The sequence below is a fragment of the Trichosurus vulpecula genome, chromosome 3 (genome assembly GCF_011100635.1).
Source record: "Trichosurus vulpecula isolate mTriVul1 chromosome 3, mTriVul1.pri, whole genome shotgun sequence".
Lineage (NCBI taxonomy): Eukaryota > Metazoa > Chordata > Mammalia > Diprotodontia > Phalangeridae > Trichosurus > Trichosurus vulpecula.
Window position 1 is genome coordinate 110,014,261 of NC_050575.1, and position 17,206 is coordinate 110,031,466.

The 17,206-nt window shown below is 40.8% G+C and overlaps 2 protein-coding genes across 2 annotated transcripts in view; both read right to left on the bottom strand.

Annotated features, from left to right (window-relative positions):
- The window catches only part of RBL1 (RB transcriptional corepressor like 1), a 71,292-nt gene extending 64,364 nt beyond the window's left edge, over window positions 1-6,928 (bottom strand). Inside the window, exons 1-2 of the mRNA XM_036749157.1 lie at window positions 6,681-6,928; window positions 3,245-3,378 (exon numbers count right to left, since the gene is read on the bottom strand). Of these exons, the coding sequence (XP_036605052.1) occupies window positions 3,245-3,378; window positions 6,681-6,836 (290 nt within the window). The 5' untranslated portion in view covers window positions 6,837-6,928. The remainder of the gene's footprint in view (window positions 1-3,244; window positions 3,379-6,680) is intronic.
- Window positions 6,898-17,206, bottom strand: part of MROH8 (maestro heat like repeat family member 8) — a 72,717-nt gene continuing 62,408 nt past the window's right edge. The window contains exons 24-27 of the mRNA XM_036749778.1: window positions 17,014-17,128; window positions 15,794-15,927; window positions 7,580-7,718; window positions 6,898-7,087 (exon numbers count right to left, since the gene is read on the bottom strand). Coding sequence (XP_036605673.1) covers window positions 6,898-7,087; window positions 7,580-7,718; window positions 15,794-15,927; window positions 17,014-17,128 — 578 coding nt within the window. The remainder of the gene's footprint in view (window positions 7,088-7,579; window positions 7,719-15,793; window positions 15,928-17,013; window positions 17,129-17,206) is intronic.

Sequence of the window (17,206 nt, forward strand, 5' to 3'; positions counted from 1 at the left end):
TTTTAGGTGCCTACAGAAAGAAACATGAAATTCCTCCAACAGTTAAGACATTGCAATAAGAAAACATCTAGGACTAGGAAAAGGCTCTGGTCTTCAGTGTTGGGGAAAAAAATGCTTCCCTCCCTCTACCACCAAATTATATACTTCCCTCTAGATCCTTCACCACTACAAGATTCAATTTGATTGGTAACAGAAGTTAAATAGAAGACTTTAATAAGGTTTATTTTTTTCTCCTACACCAGAGACAGGGACAATAAGTATACATGAATCTAATAATGTATCTAGGGTAACTAGGCCATAAGGAAAGGCATGGATCAAAAATGAGTTAGAATGACTCTGTTAATACTCAGTAATTAGATAATAATAATCCTCTGGATAACCTCCTAATGGATAAATGGAATTATACACCACTTTTTCAAATCTTAACTGTTTTCTCTTTTTTTAATGTCTTATTCTTAAATTATTTAACGTTATATTCTTACATTATTCCATGTGTTCATTCATTTATCCAACAAGCATTAATAAGTTGCCAACAAGGTACAAAGCACTGCACTAGAAAAGATACAAAGACCTATGTAAGAGAGGGTCCTTGTTCTGATGGGGGCTTACAGGAAGGGTGATAAGAGGTACAAAATAACTGCCATACAATGTGGATGAAAGAAGGAACAATCATGTATGATTTGGGTGCAGTGCAATCAGGAAATGCTTCATGGAAAGGCGATATTTGAATTGAGTGATGAATAAGTAGGACTTAAACAGACAGAGACGAGAGCTTTCAGACCTAGAAAACAGCATGATCAAAAGTACAAAAGTGGGAAAAACATATATAGACGATAATACATGGTAGGCATATGGTTTGAAAGACAGGTAGCTCCAGGTAAGTCAGCCTGGCTTCAAATCCTACCTCTGGCACATGCCAGTTGTGTGGCCCTGGAGAGACCATTTAACCTACCTCTCTGTGACCCAAGGAACTCTCTAACATTACAAATTGCAAAGCAAGTGCCAGCCTGCACACCAGAAGCTCCCCAAACCAACTAAGACCAATCCAAAAAAAACAAAAGGTCATGCAGTGACAGATTACAGAAGGTCTTAAATGCTAGGCTCAAGAGTTTGGGTTTTATTTAGGAGGCAATAAGGAGTCTCTCCTCTCTCCAATCCATCCTCCACACAGCCACCAGAATCATTACTTCCTTATTCAAAAGCCTTCAGTGACTTCCTGTCACCTCTACAACAAAATACAAAACTCCTTACTCTGTCCTGTAGAGCCATCTATAACCTATCTTTTCAGCCTTATTCCATACTACTTCCTCACACAAGCAATACAGTCAAGCCTTAATGGTTAGTCAGTTCCCAAACTCAGCCCCCTCATCCCTCACCTCTTTACATTCACAAAGACCACTCGTCTCCCCTCCCAGAATATACTATCTCACATCCAGAATCCTTTGCTTGCTTCAAGTCTCAGCTCATATTTGCTCTGCCCTGTCAAGCCTGAGCTTATCAACCTTACTCACCACACAGCTGTTAATATTCTCTTGTTCCTCAAATTACCTTTGTATTTGTGGACATGTTATGTCTTCCAGTAGGACATAAACTACTTGAGAGCAAGGAGATGGTTTCTTTTTTGTCTTTTTATCTCAGAGACTTAGCACACAGTAACTGCTTAATAGTCTAGCAGCTCTATAAAGTATGGATTGGAGGGAAGAGAGCCAAGCTACTGCAACAGCCCAGGCAGGTGAAAATCAGGGCCTGTACTGAATGGTGATAGAGGGAATAGAGAAAAAATAGATTAAAGAGAGATTTCTGAAGTAGAGTTCACAACTGCTTGGGTACGAGAAAGAAAGAAGGAAAGGTCAAAGATTTCAAACATGTGATTACATGAATAATTAACAGAATCCAAAGGTATATATCAGGCTTTGGGAAATGGTAGTCAGTGTGATTTTGGATATGTTTGGTTTGAGTTACCAACAAGATAGCTGGAAATGTGGGTTTGGGACTCAGGATAGAAATAAAGATCAGATATACAGATGTGTGTGTCATCCATGCTAGAGGCAGCATGGAGTAATGGGTAGAGTGCTGGACTTGGTGGCAGGAAAATCTGAGTTCAAATCCTGACTCTCTGGGTCTCATTTTCCTCATACATAAAATGAAATAGTTGGATTAGATGTTTCATATAGTACCTTCCAGGTCAAATCCTGTGCTCTCCTGACACTAAGTAGATTTAATAGTTGATACTATGGGAGTGGATGGTACTGCTGAGGCAGAGACTTTAGAGACAGAAGAAAAGAGGTCTGAGGTCAGAACCTTGTGGAATAATACTCACTTTAAACAATAGGGAAGAAAAACCAACAAAAAACTAAGGAGCCACTAGGAAGAGGGTGTGTGTGATATCATGGTAGCCAAGAGAAGACTATCAAAGAGAAACAATCAATAGTGTCAAATGTTGCACAGAAGTATATGAAGATGAAGACTAGAAAAGGCCATTAGTTTTAGAAAATGGGAGGTTACCGATAACCTGAGAACTGTTACAATAGAAAGATGAGGATGAATGATGGCAAGGAGTCAGAGTAGGTGGTGAAAAAATCCAGCAGCTAGAGACTATTTTTCTCCAAGTAGTTAGCAGGGAAGAGGAGGAACGAGATAGTATGATAAAGATCAAGGGCTTAAAAGAAGTTTGGGTGGAGGACTGGTGAGACTTGAACATGTTCATAGTTCAATGAGAAGTCACCAGGGAAGGGAAAAGTCGAAGATACATGACAGAAAGGGAAGGACTAATTAAGCAAGGTCCTGGAAGAGGTAGGAAGAAATGAGATCAAAGTTGAAGCTCATTGGGGGCAGCCAGGTGGCGCAGTGAGTAGAGCACTGGCCCTGGAGTCAGGAGGATCTGCGTTCAAATCCGGCCTCAGGCACTTGACACATGTACCAGCTGTATGACCTTGGGCAAGTCACTTAACCCCAATTGCCCTGTCAAACAAACAAACAAAAAGTTGAAGCTCATTAAACCTAAGGCTAGGAAAGTCTTAGGCTACTGGGCTGCAGGCAAAGTGAGGTCAGGAATTCTGGAATCTGAAGACATCAGGAGAAGATGTGAACACGGGCAAAGGAGCACAGAAAGTCTACATTTGGGAGCAGAAACAAAGTTAGCATGTTTTGATTGGAACCAGGGTGTTTAAAGAAAATAAAAATACAATTGTAAGATTAATACTTTTTTCAAAATGAAGACTCTAAATCAAGGAAAATGTTTTACCTCAGTTTGGCTGAACGTAGTATTCTGGTCAGTGATACACAATTTCCTTCCATGATGCCCTTTCCAACTGTAGGAATAACGCTTTTACGGCATGCAACATATAATGCACATGCCAACCAATGTACAACTTCTCCCTGTCAAGCAAGAGGCAAACAGTAAAATAAATATTTTTGCAGCTATGCTATTTTCAAAAACACCATTCTATTGTCTTATAAAAATGAAACATCTCAACCCACATAAATCATCAGCATTTCTATATATTACCAACAAAACACAGTAAAAGAGATAGAAAGAGAAATTCCATTTAAAATAACTGCAAACAATATCAAATACTTGGGAATCTACAAGCCCAGACAAAGCTAGTAATTCTACAAACACAGTTACAAAACATTTCATGCAAATAAAGTCAGGTCTAAACAACTAGAAAAATAGCAATTTTCACGGATAGTTCAAGCCAAAATAATAAAAGTGACACTTCTACCTAAATTAATTTATTCAGTGCCATACCAATCAAACCACCAAGGAATTCTTTTTTACATCTAGAGAAAATAGCAGTAATTTTCAAAGCAATCTGGTACTGGATAAGTAGAGAAGTTAATCAAGGACTAAGTAGACAATACACAGTAATAAATAACCATGGTAACCTAGTTTGATAAAATCAAAGATCCAAACTTTGGGGGCAACGACTTGCCATTTGTCAAAGACAGCTATGAAAAAGGGAAAGCAGTTTGACAGAAACTAGGCACAGACTGCTATCTCCCACCATATACCAAGATAAGCTCAAACTGGATACATGATTGAGACGTATCTTACAGATATATATGTATACACAAACACACATACATATATCATAAGCAAATTAGGGTAACATGGAAAATTTTACCTGTCAAAACTGTAGATGTGCTAAGTGTTTATAACCAAATGAGATAAAGAGGATCATAGAAAGTAAAGTGGATATTGTGATTACATGAAATTAAAAAGGTTTTGTACAAACAAAACCAATGCGGCCAAAATTTTAATGAATTTACTCAAAGAATACAAGTTGCAAATTACAAGTAGTTTGCCTCCCTTAAGTTGTGAAAATAAAATTTAAATTAGAATAAAAATTAAGAAAAAACCAACAACAAAAGTATATCCCCTTAGTGATACCTTTACCTAGAAAATCTAGTGATGACAGGCTGGGTATGGGCTCTGGGTAACCTTTTTCTCCCCACCTTCCTCCTTTCCCCAACACACACTCTGGGAAAAATAAGACAAATGTAGAGATGAGAACTAGAAAAGCCATGATCCACAAGGAATAGATTCTCTAAGTCTTTTCTGTTTGACAAAGGAATTATTCTGATGGGTTCAGGAAGAAGGTGGAAGGAGTTCATGTTGCTCACAGAACCACTGAGTAAGACACTGAATAAGACACCTGAGTCACTTGGCTTCCAATAACTTCACACATGACTTCACATGTGTTGACTGATTAAAGAACACGGAAACATAACTCTCCATAGCCATGTACCTTTTAAGAAACATTCATCTAAAGATATATTATTATTATTGTTCCCCATACATACCTAACAACACAAATGAGATACTTGTTAAAAACATTTAACGTAGTGCCTGGCATATAAGCACTTAATAAACCTTTGTTCCCTAGCTACATATGGGAGAAGGTAGGAGCTGGCTGAGAAAGTTTAAGGATACAAAAAATGGAGAATGTCTATAAAAATGATACAGCCGTGTTATATAAAGTAATTCTCTACACGCTCAATGCTTCTTTCAGAGCATGTGGCGTGGATTCCTTTCCAACCCAAGCACTTACTCAACTCCTCTACAGAAAACTGTTAAGACACTTTGAAATGAGTACTTGGTTGCCAGAGAAATTATTTCTGACACCCTTTTCCTTCAGTATTAAGCAGCGAGTGGAAAAACTTACATCTCCCTTAAATTCTTGGCTAGTGCTTAGAGAAGCAAGGAAATTATCCTTCCTACATACCAAGAAATCACCCAGTAACTATCTAGTCAGTACTGTCCTCTAAGCTAAATAGAAACAGGACATTCTCCGTATGCTATCTTGCATGTGTTCATCCGTATTGACTTTGCATGTAATTTCTGAATTAAATGTACATTCCTGAAACATCTATGTATATAAAATTTCTCTGGGTTTCAAATTTTTTAAATGTCTTTGGTCAGTCAGCAAATATGTCATTGAATGGGAATAGTATGTACAGTGTCACATACAAACAGGCTTTCTGTAAGGGAAGACCACAGGACTTAAAGTCCACAACGAGCTGAAAGTTTCCAATAACTCGCCCTTGCTTTTTACAAAGGCAGTATTCACCAGTCCGCCCCACTCAAGCTGAAAGAAACCTCGGGTCATTTGGTCAAACCTCTGCTTTTGCAGTGTGGTGTAGTAACCCAGAACGCTAACGCCCTAAGTTATAAACACAGCGCTCTGAGCGAGGGAGGTAAGAGTGGATTCCACTGCATTCTAGAGTCTGGTCCCGTTACTTCTGAAGAACTGGGGATTGCAATCTTAGAAAGAAGAACCACCTGACAGCGCATAGAGAGCTAGATTTAAGAGTCAGGAAGACCTGGGTGCGAATCTCAACTCTGACACTCACTAGCTGTGTGGCCCTGGGCTAGTCACTACACCTCTATGAGAGTCCTTTCCTTATCTGTAAAAAGAGGAGGTGGACCAGATGTATCAGTAAAAATGAAGAGGATTAGATGGTCTTTAAGGACCTTTCCAGCTCTAAAGCTATGTTTCTATGAAACTTGAGATCAGCTGATCCGAAAGCATATCACTATGTGCCTACTAATATTAAGCACCTACAGTGTGCCCGGTAGGCACAGTGCTAAGAACATAAAGACAGACAAAAAACAAAAAGACAAAACCGAGCCCCACCCCCCCGCCGAAGACCCCCCCCCTTAAAGAGTTGGGGGGGAAGAGGGGAGATAACCTGCAAACAATTATGTACAGACAAGACAGATACGGGATAAACGGAGGGTGGTCTCAGAGGAAAGCCTAGGAAAGGTGGGACTTTAGCCGAGTCTAGAGGGAAGTGGAGGTGAGGAGGAGGTTCCGACCGCGGGGTGGGGGTCCTGGGCAAGGAATGGCCAGGAAGAGGGCAGGGTCACTCAGAAGGAGCTGACAGCACAGCAAAGGTTTGGGAGAAAGGGGGACGGGGAGCCTGGACGCCCAGACTGTAGCATTTAAAGGACTGTCAATCGGAAGGGGACAGGGGGAGACGGTGCCCAGCCCCCCGGCAGGACCAGGAGCCCCAGGGCGATGACAGCGGCGGATTTCGACTCTCCAGCCCGAGTGTTTCCAGCGGGGCCAGGAGCTGTGAGCTGGGGGCCCGCGGGACCCGGGAAAGCTTGGGGGAGGGGGAGCAGGCGCGGGCGCCTCCTTCCCCCACCCCGGCCTCCGCGCCCGGGCTCTCACCTCCAGGCTGTAGGTGCTGCGGATGGCCATGAAGTCGCCCAGGGCTTCGGCCGCGCTGCCCTCGTCTAGGTTCAGCTCCTGACAAAGGGCCTGAAGCGCCTCCCGGGCGGCCCCAGCCCCCGCCGCCCCCAGGCCGCGTAGCTCGTCCTGAAACATCCCGCCCGTGGCCCGGGGCTTCGGCGGCCGGCGCTCCGCGCCTACGCCGCCCGTGTCTGCCTCACACTCCGGGTGCCACGGCTCCCCCACAATCCCCCGCGCCAAAGCGCGCGAAAACTCTATCCCGGAAAGGGGCGGGGCATCGCGGAGCCGTGGGCAGTCCTGCTCTCCTACAACCTTCTCCCAGGAGCCAGCCCAGCTGCTGGATCCCTCCTGCCTCCTCCGAACGAGGCAGGGAAAAGGGTTTCGGCCTTGGAGGGAGAGACTAGTCTGTCCGAAAAGTTCAAAAGTCTGTCCTAAACTGAGCCTTCTGCCCCGGGGCCTGCTGGGAATTGTAGTCCGCATCCTGAGAGAGGGAGAGGAGGAGGAGGAGGGGGAGGAGGAGGAGGAGGGGGAGGAGGAAGAGGCGGGGGCGGGGGAGGGAGAGCGGAATGTCCCGGCTCTGCAGGAGCCCACTGAACCAAACTCGGGAACCCGGGCCCTGTTGAGGTGTTCCCACACGTCTGAGCCCCTCCAGCGAGATCCTACTCCAAGGATGTGCTAAAGAAAGCTCTAGAGCCTACTGTTAAATTCAGTATGAGCGCTTACGTCGAGAAGGGCAAACGCTACAAATTCAGGGCTTGATTTGTTGTTTGGTTGCGTTAAGAAAGTGATGGAGAAAATGTGAATAATGCAGATTAAACTTCAAAGTGTGTTGGTAGCCGGTTGTTCAACATTTGCCAGCGCGCCCTCGCCCTCCTTACAGCGTCAGCCCGTTATCCAGGGCTTTCCGGGCAGCTTCGTCTGTGCGCCCTGGGGCGAGGATGCCTAGGCGCTGGAAAGGCAGAGCTAGTCCGAGGCTCTTAACCCTCTTCTGTGTCACGGAGCCCCTTGGAAGACCCCCTTCTCAGAACAGTGTTTTAAAATAATTGGAGAAATAACGTGAATTTCAGAGTAAGAACTGCAGTCCTCCACTACCTTCCTCTAACGATGGGAGACAGGGGAACGTCGTAAAACTGGGGCGGAGTTTGTTTTGTTTTTGTTTTCCCGAGGGATTCACAGAATCACTTGTTATCCTAAGCTGGAAAGGATCTCAGAAGGAATCTGGTCCAACCCTTTATTTGAACAGGAATTCCCATCCCCACATCTAACCTGGAGACTTCCAGGGACCGGAAACTTACCGTCTTCCCGAGTAGGCCATTCTATTTTTGAACAGCTCTAAATAGACATCCTTACTTACACTGAGCCAAAATCTGTCTTCCAACTTCTTTAGGTTGGTCCCTAATTTCATTTTTCCTTGTTAAAAAAAAAAACACTGATCAAGCTCCTAATTTTTATTTTTCAAACTACATTATATTCTATATAATCACTGTTCACGTTTAAAATCCAAAGGATCTGCAGCCAGTGACGGGTTGCTGAAAAATAGGTAGCATTTACATAGCGCTTTAAGGTTTGCAAAACCTTATCTCATTTTATATGTGCATGTATGTATATATGCATATTATGTGTGTATACATAAATATATGTAAGGCATCTATATGTTAACTCATTTGAGGTAGGTGCTATTATCATTCCCATTGAATGGAGTCAGTTAAATAGCATTTATTAAGCACCTCCTTTGTTTCAGACTGTGCTAAATGCTGAGGGGAAGGGAAAAAAAACAAATAATAGTTCCTGGTCTCAAGGAGTTCACCAGGGGAGGAGAGCAGAAAACATGTAAACAGCCATGTGTGAATATAATATATGCAGGGTAAATTGACAATCTCAGAGAGAAGATTCTAGGATTAAGGGGGACTGGGAACAACTTCTTGAAAAAGATGGGATCTTAACTGAGATCAGAAAGAAACTAGGGAAGCCAGGAGGCAAGGATGAATGAGGAAGGAGAGCACTTCCAGAATGAGGAAGAAGCAGTTAAAATGCTCAGGAGTCACAGAGTACGTATGAGGGGGAAAAGGTGTAAGAAGACTGGACAGGCAGGAAGAGATCAGGTTATGAAGGCCTTTCATAAGAAAATGAGACCAGAAGAGGTGAAGTAACTTGCCCAGGGTCACTCAGCTAGTATCTGAAGCAGGCTTTGAATTCAGGTGAATCCTGACTCCAAGTCCTGTGCTCTATCTAGCTCCTGTACCACCTGGCTGCCTCCAAATCAACAATCAGAGGATTTAGGGACCAACCTCTTCAATTTACAGATGAGAGCTGAGGCCTGGGGACTTGACATCAAAAAGTTTGTAAGCCACAGAGTTAGGATATGAAAACAGGATCTCTTATTCCAGGTCAGATCTTTCCCTCATCCCAGACTTTATCTCAGAGGAGTTGTTTGAAATGACGCAGAACTGCTTTAAAGGCTTATAGTAGCTGATTATCTTTTCCCAGGATAGAGTGAAGGTGGAACCAGGGAAAATCAAGTAGACGGTAAAGAAGAAATATTTGACCAGCTCTTAGCAATTACTTCCAAATCACTGTCCCTAATTGAAAAGCAATTTGATCTCCCTTCCTCCATAACACGCAGCTAGTGGTGAAGTGGATAGAGCACTGGGCTTAGAATCAGGAAGACATCCTCATGAGTTCAAATCTGGCCTCAGACACTTACTAGCTGGATGACGCTGGGCAAGTTACTTAACCCCATTTACCTGGGTTTCCTCATCTGTAGAATGAGCCAGAGAAGGAAATGGCAAACCACTCCAATATCTTTATCAAGAAAACCCCATGTGGTGTCATGGAGAGTCAGACACAACTGAATGCATCAACGCTCTATGGCATAGAATAAAAAAGAAAAGGAATTGAAAAACAAAAGAAAATCAAAGGGATGCACTGTTAGACCTGTCAACTAGAGGGATCATGGTATCCATTAGGGAAGAGACTAGTTGGAAGTAGGGAAATTCTTTGAAATTTCCATGTAGGTGTCTCTCCTGCTTTCATTTCATCTAGACTGCAACTACAAGATAATCTGGTTCTTGAAAATGAACCAATTCCAAAGGAAGCATTCTAAGCAAAAACCACAAATGTAACATAGGAAATCAGAGATGTGTTGTGCTTGTTCTCTTCAAGGTTGAGAGAGTCATTAAACACATCATATGTACAGAGAATTGTGTTAGTCTTAGAAAAGATGCAACATTAGATAAGACATTACCCCCACTCTAATGGACTTTGTTTAATACAGAAATGTGACATATGCACAAATAACCATAGGACACATTAAGCATGCTATGACAAAAAAAAGAGGTAAAAGCAAAGTCCTGTATGAGGTTGGAGGGAGGGAGGGTCTTACTGAATAGGAAAATCAGGAAATGTTTCTCGGAGGAGGAGGCACTCAATTAGGGCATTAAAGGACAGGTAGGGATTCAATAGGTGGGAAGCAAGGGTGAAGATGTTCTAAGCATAGGGTGTATGAACAAAAACACAGGCAGCAAAGTATATACTGGAGACAGTAGTTGTTCAAGTTTGGTTGTAACATGGACTACATAAGTATAGGGAGGAGTACGAAATGAAAATGAAGAGGTTTAGTGGTGCCAGATTGCTGGGGTCTTTGGAACTGGTATATAAGTAGGGATGAATCACCAATAGCATGCTTACTCAATGAAATAGCTCTGTTTTTCTTTTATGTTGTCTTATATGTTACCTTTGACTCTCATTCACCTGACCCTGCCCTTCATTATTATCAGTTTGATTCCTTTGCTATGTCTCTGAAGTTCATCTACTCTACTGATCTCTGCTTTGACCATCACACAAGACCAAGAATTGGATATAGCTTTATGGTTTCTCCTACTCCATGCTGGTCACTAGTCTAGGAAAAAAGACCCTCCAGCACTCTAGAGCTAAGCTATTCAGCCTTGGAATGAATACTATGTAGAGCTGAGCTTAGCTGAGCCTAACTAGCTGAGGGTGAGTACCTAAAATATGCCATATCCGTCTGTAACTAATCTGGTCCCAGGTCTACATTGACCCTTGTCTTGACCATCAGGCAGGACCAAGGATTGGACCTCTGCTCTGCTACCTCCAGTACACATACCTCCCCATCCCTTACTTTCTTCTCAAGGACTGCTATTACTATTACTTTATTACTACTATTGCTTTATGACTCAATATCTCTGTGCTTCAGTTGGGTTGGCTAAAGTTCCTTCTGTCACTATAACTCCATGCTCCTTGGTATCCATCCATGTTAGCCCTAACCAAAACTCTCTGGAGTCATTAGTCTATTTTTTTCCTACTCTTCAATTGCACCCAGACAACTAGTGGTGCAGTGGATAGAGCATTGGGCCTGGTGTCAGAAAGATCTGTGTTCAAAACCAGCCGCAGACATTTGCTGGCTGGGTGACTCTGGGTAAGTCACTTAATCTCCGTTTCCTCAACTGCAAAATGGTAATAACACCTACCTTGCAGTGCTGTTGTGAAGACCGAATGAGATAATAGTTTTAAGAGCACTTAGCATGGTGCCTGGTACATCATAGGCACCATATAGATACTTATTCCCTTCTTTCCATTCTAGAGCTCCTGTCTTATTGATAAAATTATCCTTTATATTAGACCAATACCATACCCCCAATACCTAAAATTGCTTTGCATATCTTTTGTATTTATATGTGTACATAGTATTTCTCTCTGAAGGGCAGGAACAGCTTAATTTTATCTCTGTGGCCTCCATACCTAGCACAATGCCTGGCCCGGTATAGGCCCTTTATGCTTGTTAAATTAAATCAGATGAGCCCTTTCTCTTGATTTCTACCTCCATGCCACTTGGTTAGATTCTCATTTTTTACCTAATTACTGCCGCAGTCACCTCATTCACCTTTTTGCCTATAATTTTTTCCTTTTCTAATCAATTACATATCCTGATTTCAAGCTAATCATTCTCATACCGCTTTCATCCCCATATTCCCTGTTCAGGAATCCAGTGGCTCCACTGTTAACTCTTTGGATGAAGCTTAAGCTCAGCCTAGTCCGGAGGCTCTATGCTGTCCAACTTCATTTTTCAGTATTCATATCATACTGTGGTCAATCTGGTCTTCCCCTAAATATTACTCATACTTTTCCCTATCCCTAGAATGGCTTCCATACCACCTTACTGTTAGCTTTTGTCACTTCTTTGACTCACTTTTCAGAATAATTCCTTACCTTGTTTTGAGTTCCTTGATACGTACAGTTATATTAAAATCTATTATCTTTATAATCCCTATCAGTCCTACTCCAACAGAATCTAAGTTCTGTAAAGGCAGGATCTGTTTTGCAGTCTATGTAAACCCAGTTTCCAGCACATAGTAGGTGTTTAATAAATGATATGCATTGATTTTGGTTGCTGCTATTCTCTATTTAGCAAAGTTGCTTGAGAGCAGGGATTGTTTTTTATGTCGTTATTAACCTTCTTTGGACCCCTCCTTCCCAGGATGGAGTACAAGCCTAACTCTATGGCATATGCTTTAATAATCACATATAAAATGAAAGGGATTTTCCCATAAACACATGTTGCCTATTACCTTAGAGCTTGCCCATTTTATCTAATATGAGAAGCCTAGGCTTTCTTAATAGAAAAGAATAGTGAAATGAATCTGCCCTTGCATTGACTCCTGGACCTAAATACAGACACCATTATTCATCATGTATATTGCTATATTTTTAAGCCCTCAAGGAGCATCTACTAGTGGAGTTAAATAGGCACTGTTACCATATTTAATATTTCAGTGATCCTTTAGAACAAATGCAGCCTTGCCCCTCACAAAAATCCAAACACCTGACATTCCAACGGTCAAAAAAAGGCAGTTGATTGGGGCAGGGGAGGGGCCAGCCCTGGGCTCACCATTCTTGCTGAGAGGGGAAATTGGCTAGGTAGTTTTTGAGTGGAGGAAGCAGTGATGGGTTCCTACAATTGGCTTCTTGGCAGTTACAATTCTTGAGTTCTGGATCAACTTTTACTTTCATAGTCTTTGAGCAGGAAAACGATAAATTGAAAAGCATATAGACTTAAAAACAATATAACTGCATTTTCTTAGGCCACTGTCCAACAAATCAAAGGCCATCTCCAGGGGGGGTTTTCTGGCTGCTAAGATCTTGAAGCAGCTTCTAATAAATTTTTCCTTCAAGAGAATATCTAGCCACAGAGGGCATAAAGAGGAAGATACTCCCTATTAGCATTTGCTATGCTTAATTACAAAATTAAGGGGATAAACTTTCCTTACCAAAGCCTCAAACCTCAGCTTTGCACCAACAACAGGAGTCACTTAGAGAATTAGACATTAGTCTGGTGTTTAATTTCATTTAGGAGTCACTCTAAAAGAGTAAAGAAATCAGTGTCTGAGAGGGTATGTCAAGCTTTAAGATACAACAAGCCGAATTATTCAAAAATTTCCCTTCACTTTCAAGTACTTTAGACACCTTAATTAAGAGGAGCTGCAGACTCTCATTGTTTTAGGCTTTTAAAAAGGCTACATATATAACCTATTTCTTTCATTCTTTTTCTCCCATACTAGTTTTCACAGCCAGCCAGCCAAGCTGCTTCCCACCCCAAACTAGATTTAATCTAGTTCAACCTCCTTATCACCACAGTTCTTTGGCCTATCCCTTTTGTTCTCTGGATGAAAGTGAAAAAAAAAATGTGTAGCAAGCTCTTGTTAAATTGCTTGAATTTGACGGAATGATTAGAATTAGGCATAAAATTAAAAGTGGGCCATCCTACATAATACGTATGAAGCATTTATGTTTCAAGTATTTTACTGGCAAGCACAGTCAGTGTAAAAACAACACATACATTGGCGCTTCAAATATTGCTATTATTTAAGATATGAAGGCAGTCTCTTCTTAGGTGGTGAAAAAATAAAATATAAATTTTCATATCTAAAAGCAAGTTTATCACTAAGGCCTAGAAATTTTACATGCTAAGACATGCAAAAGGGAGTGCAGCCGGTTGGGTCATGGTATTATATGAATGAGTTCTATTCTGTTTTTCCTTCAATACTGTACTTGAGTATTTTCAAATATCTGGCAACTGATTATAGTGAATATTTCACGGTATTCCAACAAATAAAAGTTTCTTTCTTGAGAGACTTTGCTTGGTCAGCTGCAGATACAGATATTTTGAGGGTCTTTCTTTTTGTTTTTCTTTTTAACATAAATTTTATTTTATATTCCATTGACAAATACAGGTATACAAATGCATGCACAAGAGCATAAAAAATAGGAAAAGCAAACATGAGCTCAAAGGGAAATATCAAAAAATTGTAAATGATTCTACCCATCTGCAACTTCACTTACTGATCATTGGCCCCACCTCAAAATGTTTTTATGGACTTTAACATGGTAGTAGTAGCCACATGGTCCATCTTTTCTTGATTCTATTTAACCTTGAGGCAGGGACAGTTGCCTGACCTTGCAGATAGTAGAAGCTTTCTAAATGTTTATCAGAATAATCTTAAACCTTAAACAAGTTAAGCAATCTTAAATCTCAAACAAGCTATTCAGCTAGGTATGATGCATTAGTATTTTGGTCTTGTGCACATGTGGTTTATTAGACTGTAAGCTCCTTGAAGGCAGGGGATTTTTGCTTTTCTTTGAATTTCCAGGGTTTAGCACAGTAGGTGATAAATGCTCATTGATGTGGTTTTTAGCTTAAACTAAAGGACTTGGGAGATGCATTCTCAGATGCCAGATATATAATTACTGAGGCACCACAGTTTAAAGCCCTTAAAAACTACTGTACAATAACTGTGGCCTTCTTAATTGTTATAACCTTGAAGTGACCTTTGGGAAAATTCTAATGGAAACCAGTACCCCGGGGTCCAAACCAAAAAAGATTAAAGTCTAAGAATATACTTTTTGTTCTTTCTCTACTTTTAAAGGTATCTTTAACGTAAATATTTGTCAGCATCTTTTCTATTCATTCCCTACCTCAACTTTCCCTTTCTCCTCTCCCAACTTCTTTCTTTGTCCCTGTTTTTTCTTCTCCCCATCTTCACCACACTCATTATTTCTGTAAAAAAGATGATTGTTTTTCTCTGAACGATTATTTAGTTTCCATAGAAACCATTTAAAATCAAGTTTGTCTACTCCAGAAGTCAGAGAATGAACTACAAGGGCTAAGGGAAGGGAAGAGAAAAATGAAGATATTCAATGAATCATTTAGTAGTAAAGCACTCAGAAGACAGAGGAGAAATGAGATGAGATGTCATTCCACCACTGGAAGGGCCCATTTTCATCCTTTTGTTGCCTGAAGCATCCCAAGATGGGACTAAAATCAATTCTTTAATTTCTCTTAAGGTATCTTGTTCTTTTCCTTCTCCTCTTCTTTCATTTCATCTTCCCTCCCCTCCTCTGCTTATCAGTATGTAGGTGATTTAGGGTGACGGGAAATTGGCAAGTTCTGGTGATGATTATGGTTCCTTTAAGGCAGAGTTGGCTTGAGAAGTCGGCAGAGTAGATGGCTGTATATATGATGTTTCACAGACAGCAGAAGGCCTCCATGCAAAAAAAACAAAACCCCAAACTCTTCTCTCTTCAAGAATACTAGGGCTTATCCCTTATTAAAATGCGAATATGCCTTAAAGAGTTAACATACTAAAGTTTACTATTCATTTTCATCTTAGGGTAAATGAGTTTATAATTCAAAGATTTGATTTTGTCAATATTTTACCGAGAATAGGTTTTTGTAGGGGAAAAGAAGAGAATGAAAAAGGTCACTGGGGTATAGAGTGGGAATGAGTAAGAAAATGAGGCTAGAGGTGCTAAAGCCAAACTTTATCTATTTCATGGCTTTGCCTAAAGCCTGTCCTGATTATAGGCCAGGGTGACTGAGGGAGGCAGTCAGGATAATAATGTCGGTGGGAAGAAAGGTGCAGTTTTTGTCCAAGATATTCCAGTTTTTCTTTCTCTTTTCTCCTAACTCTCCCTATTTCAACAGCCTCCTAATTTGTCTTCCTGCCTACAGTCTCCCTTCTCTGATATGTATTCCACACATGATGTTCCCGTTGTATGGGTCTGATTGTGACAAATACCCTGCTCAAGAGCTACTGCATCTAGCATAAAATACAAACTCTTCTGCTGCGCATTTAAGCCTTTCACAGTCTGGTTCCAGACTCTCAGTCCAGAAGGATACTGCCATCGTGGGCTACTTGGTGTTCGTGCCTTACTTTTGGATTTATATCCATAATGTTTAGCACAATTCCTAGTACCTAATGGGTACTTAATAAATGCTTATTGCCTGCTTGCTTTTATCTTGCAATTATACTAAACAATTACTGTTTATATAGAGATTACATTACAAAGGGGAGGTGAAAGCCTCACATAAAAGAAAACTATAAATACACAAAAAGCTCATAAAATATATGATTTAATATTAAATAAATATTAAAAATAATTAAACATTTAATGTTTTGTTACAGTAATAGCAATATGAAATATAATATTTTGTTAAGTTCAATACACTGAAGTTGGACAAAATGAAAAGTCCAGAAATTTCTGTTTAGAGCATAAAGATTTCATAAGGGTTATAAACCCAAATCTGGGAGAAAAAAACACAATCCTTCTATAAAAAAAATAAAAATTTCGAAGTGAACAGATCCTTCTGAAATCTCAAATAGAATTTTTATTGAGTACTTCCTCAACCTTTCTGAATAGCTGAAATAGAGTAGCCTTAAGTGACATAGTGAAAGTTTCTCTCAAGTAAACTACACAATCATATATCGAGTTTTTTCCTCCCTGTTGGTGGTATAGCCTATGGAGAAAAAGGCAATAGTGAGTCTTGAGGCTTCAAAAGTGGCACCACACAAATATACACAGAGAGGTTCTCCTGTACTATAGGAAGGTTCCTTCTCCCAATCCCTCCTCCCTAGATCAGGGCACCCTGAATTACCTAGATTGGGATCACCCATTATTGTAACAGTGTTTGCCTGCTAAGACGTGTCTATCTGGATTTTCCAGCAAATTCAGCACAGATCCAAAATGTAGCACTTTTTTCATTGTTTCCTCAAACAGAATCTAAAGTTTGCCCTGTCCTATATTACTATTCCAACTCCTCAGAGAGGTTGCAAGAAAAATCTCCTATCATTTAAGTAAAGTAGTAGATATCCCAGATCATTCACTGCTTTTGTTAAGTATGAAAAAGACAGGGTCCTCAAAGCTTCTATCTGTGTCTTTATATGCAGCTGGCTCTCACCTGATGTTTGTGGGTTTCAAGTATTTCTAATTATGGGTATAGTTGAAAAGCTTCCTCAACCTGCACACTACAGGTGTGGGCTCTGGTTCTACACCTGCTTTTTGTACCCTGCAAAGAGCCTGGGATGCAAGGATACGCACAGAAGGCTCAGAATCATACAGCAGAGGTCTCAGAACTAAAGAAAGAGAGAAATGCTGATTAAAGGCTTGGTCAGACTTGGATTCTTTGATTCAGATATGGGAGCATTGGTCTA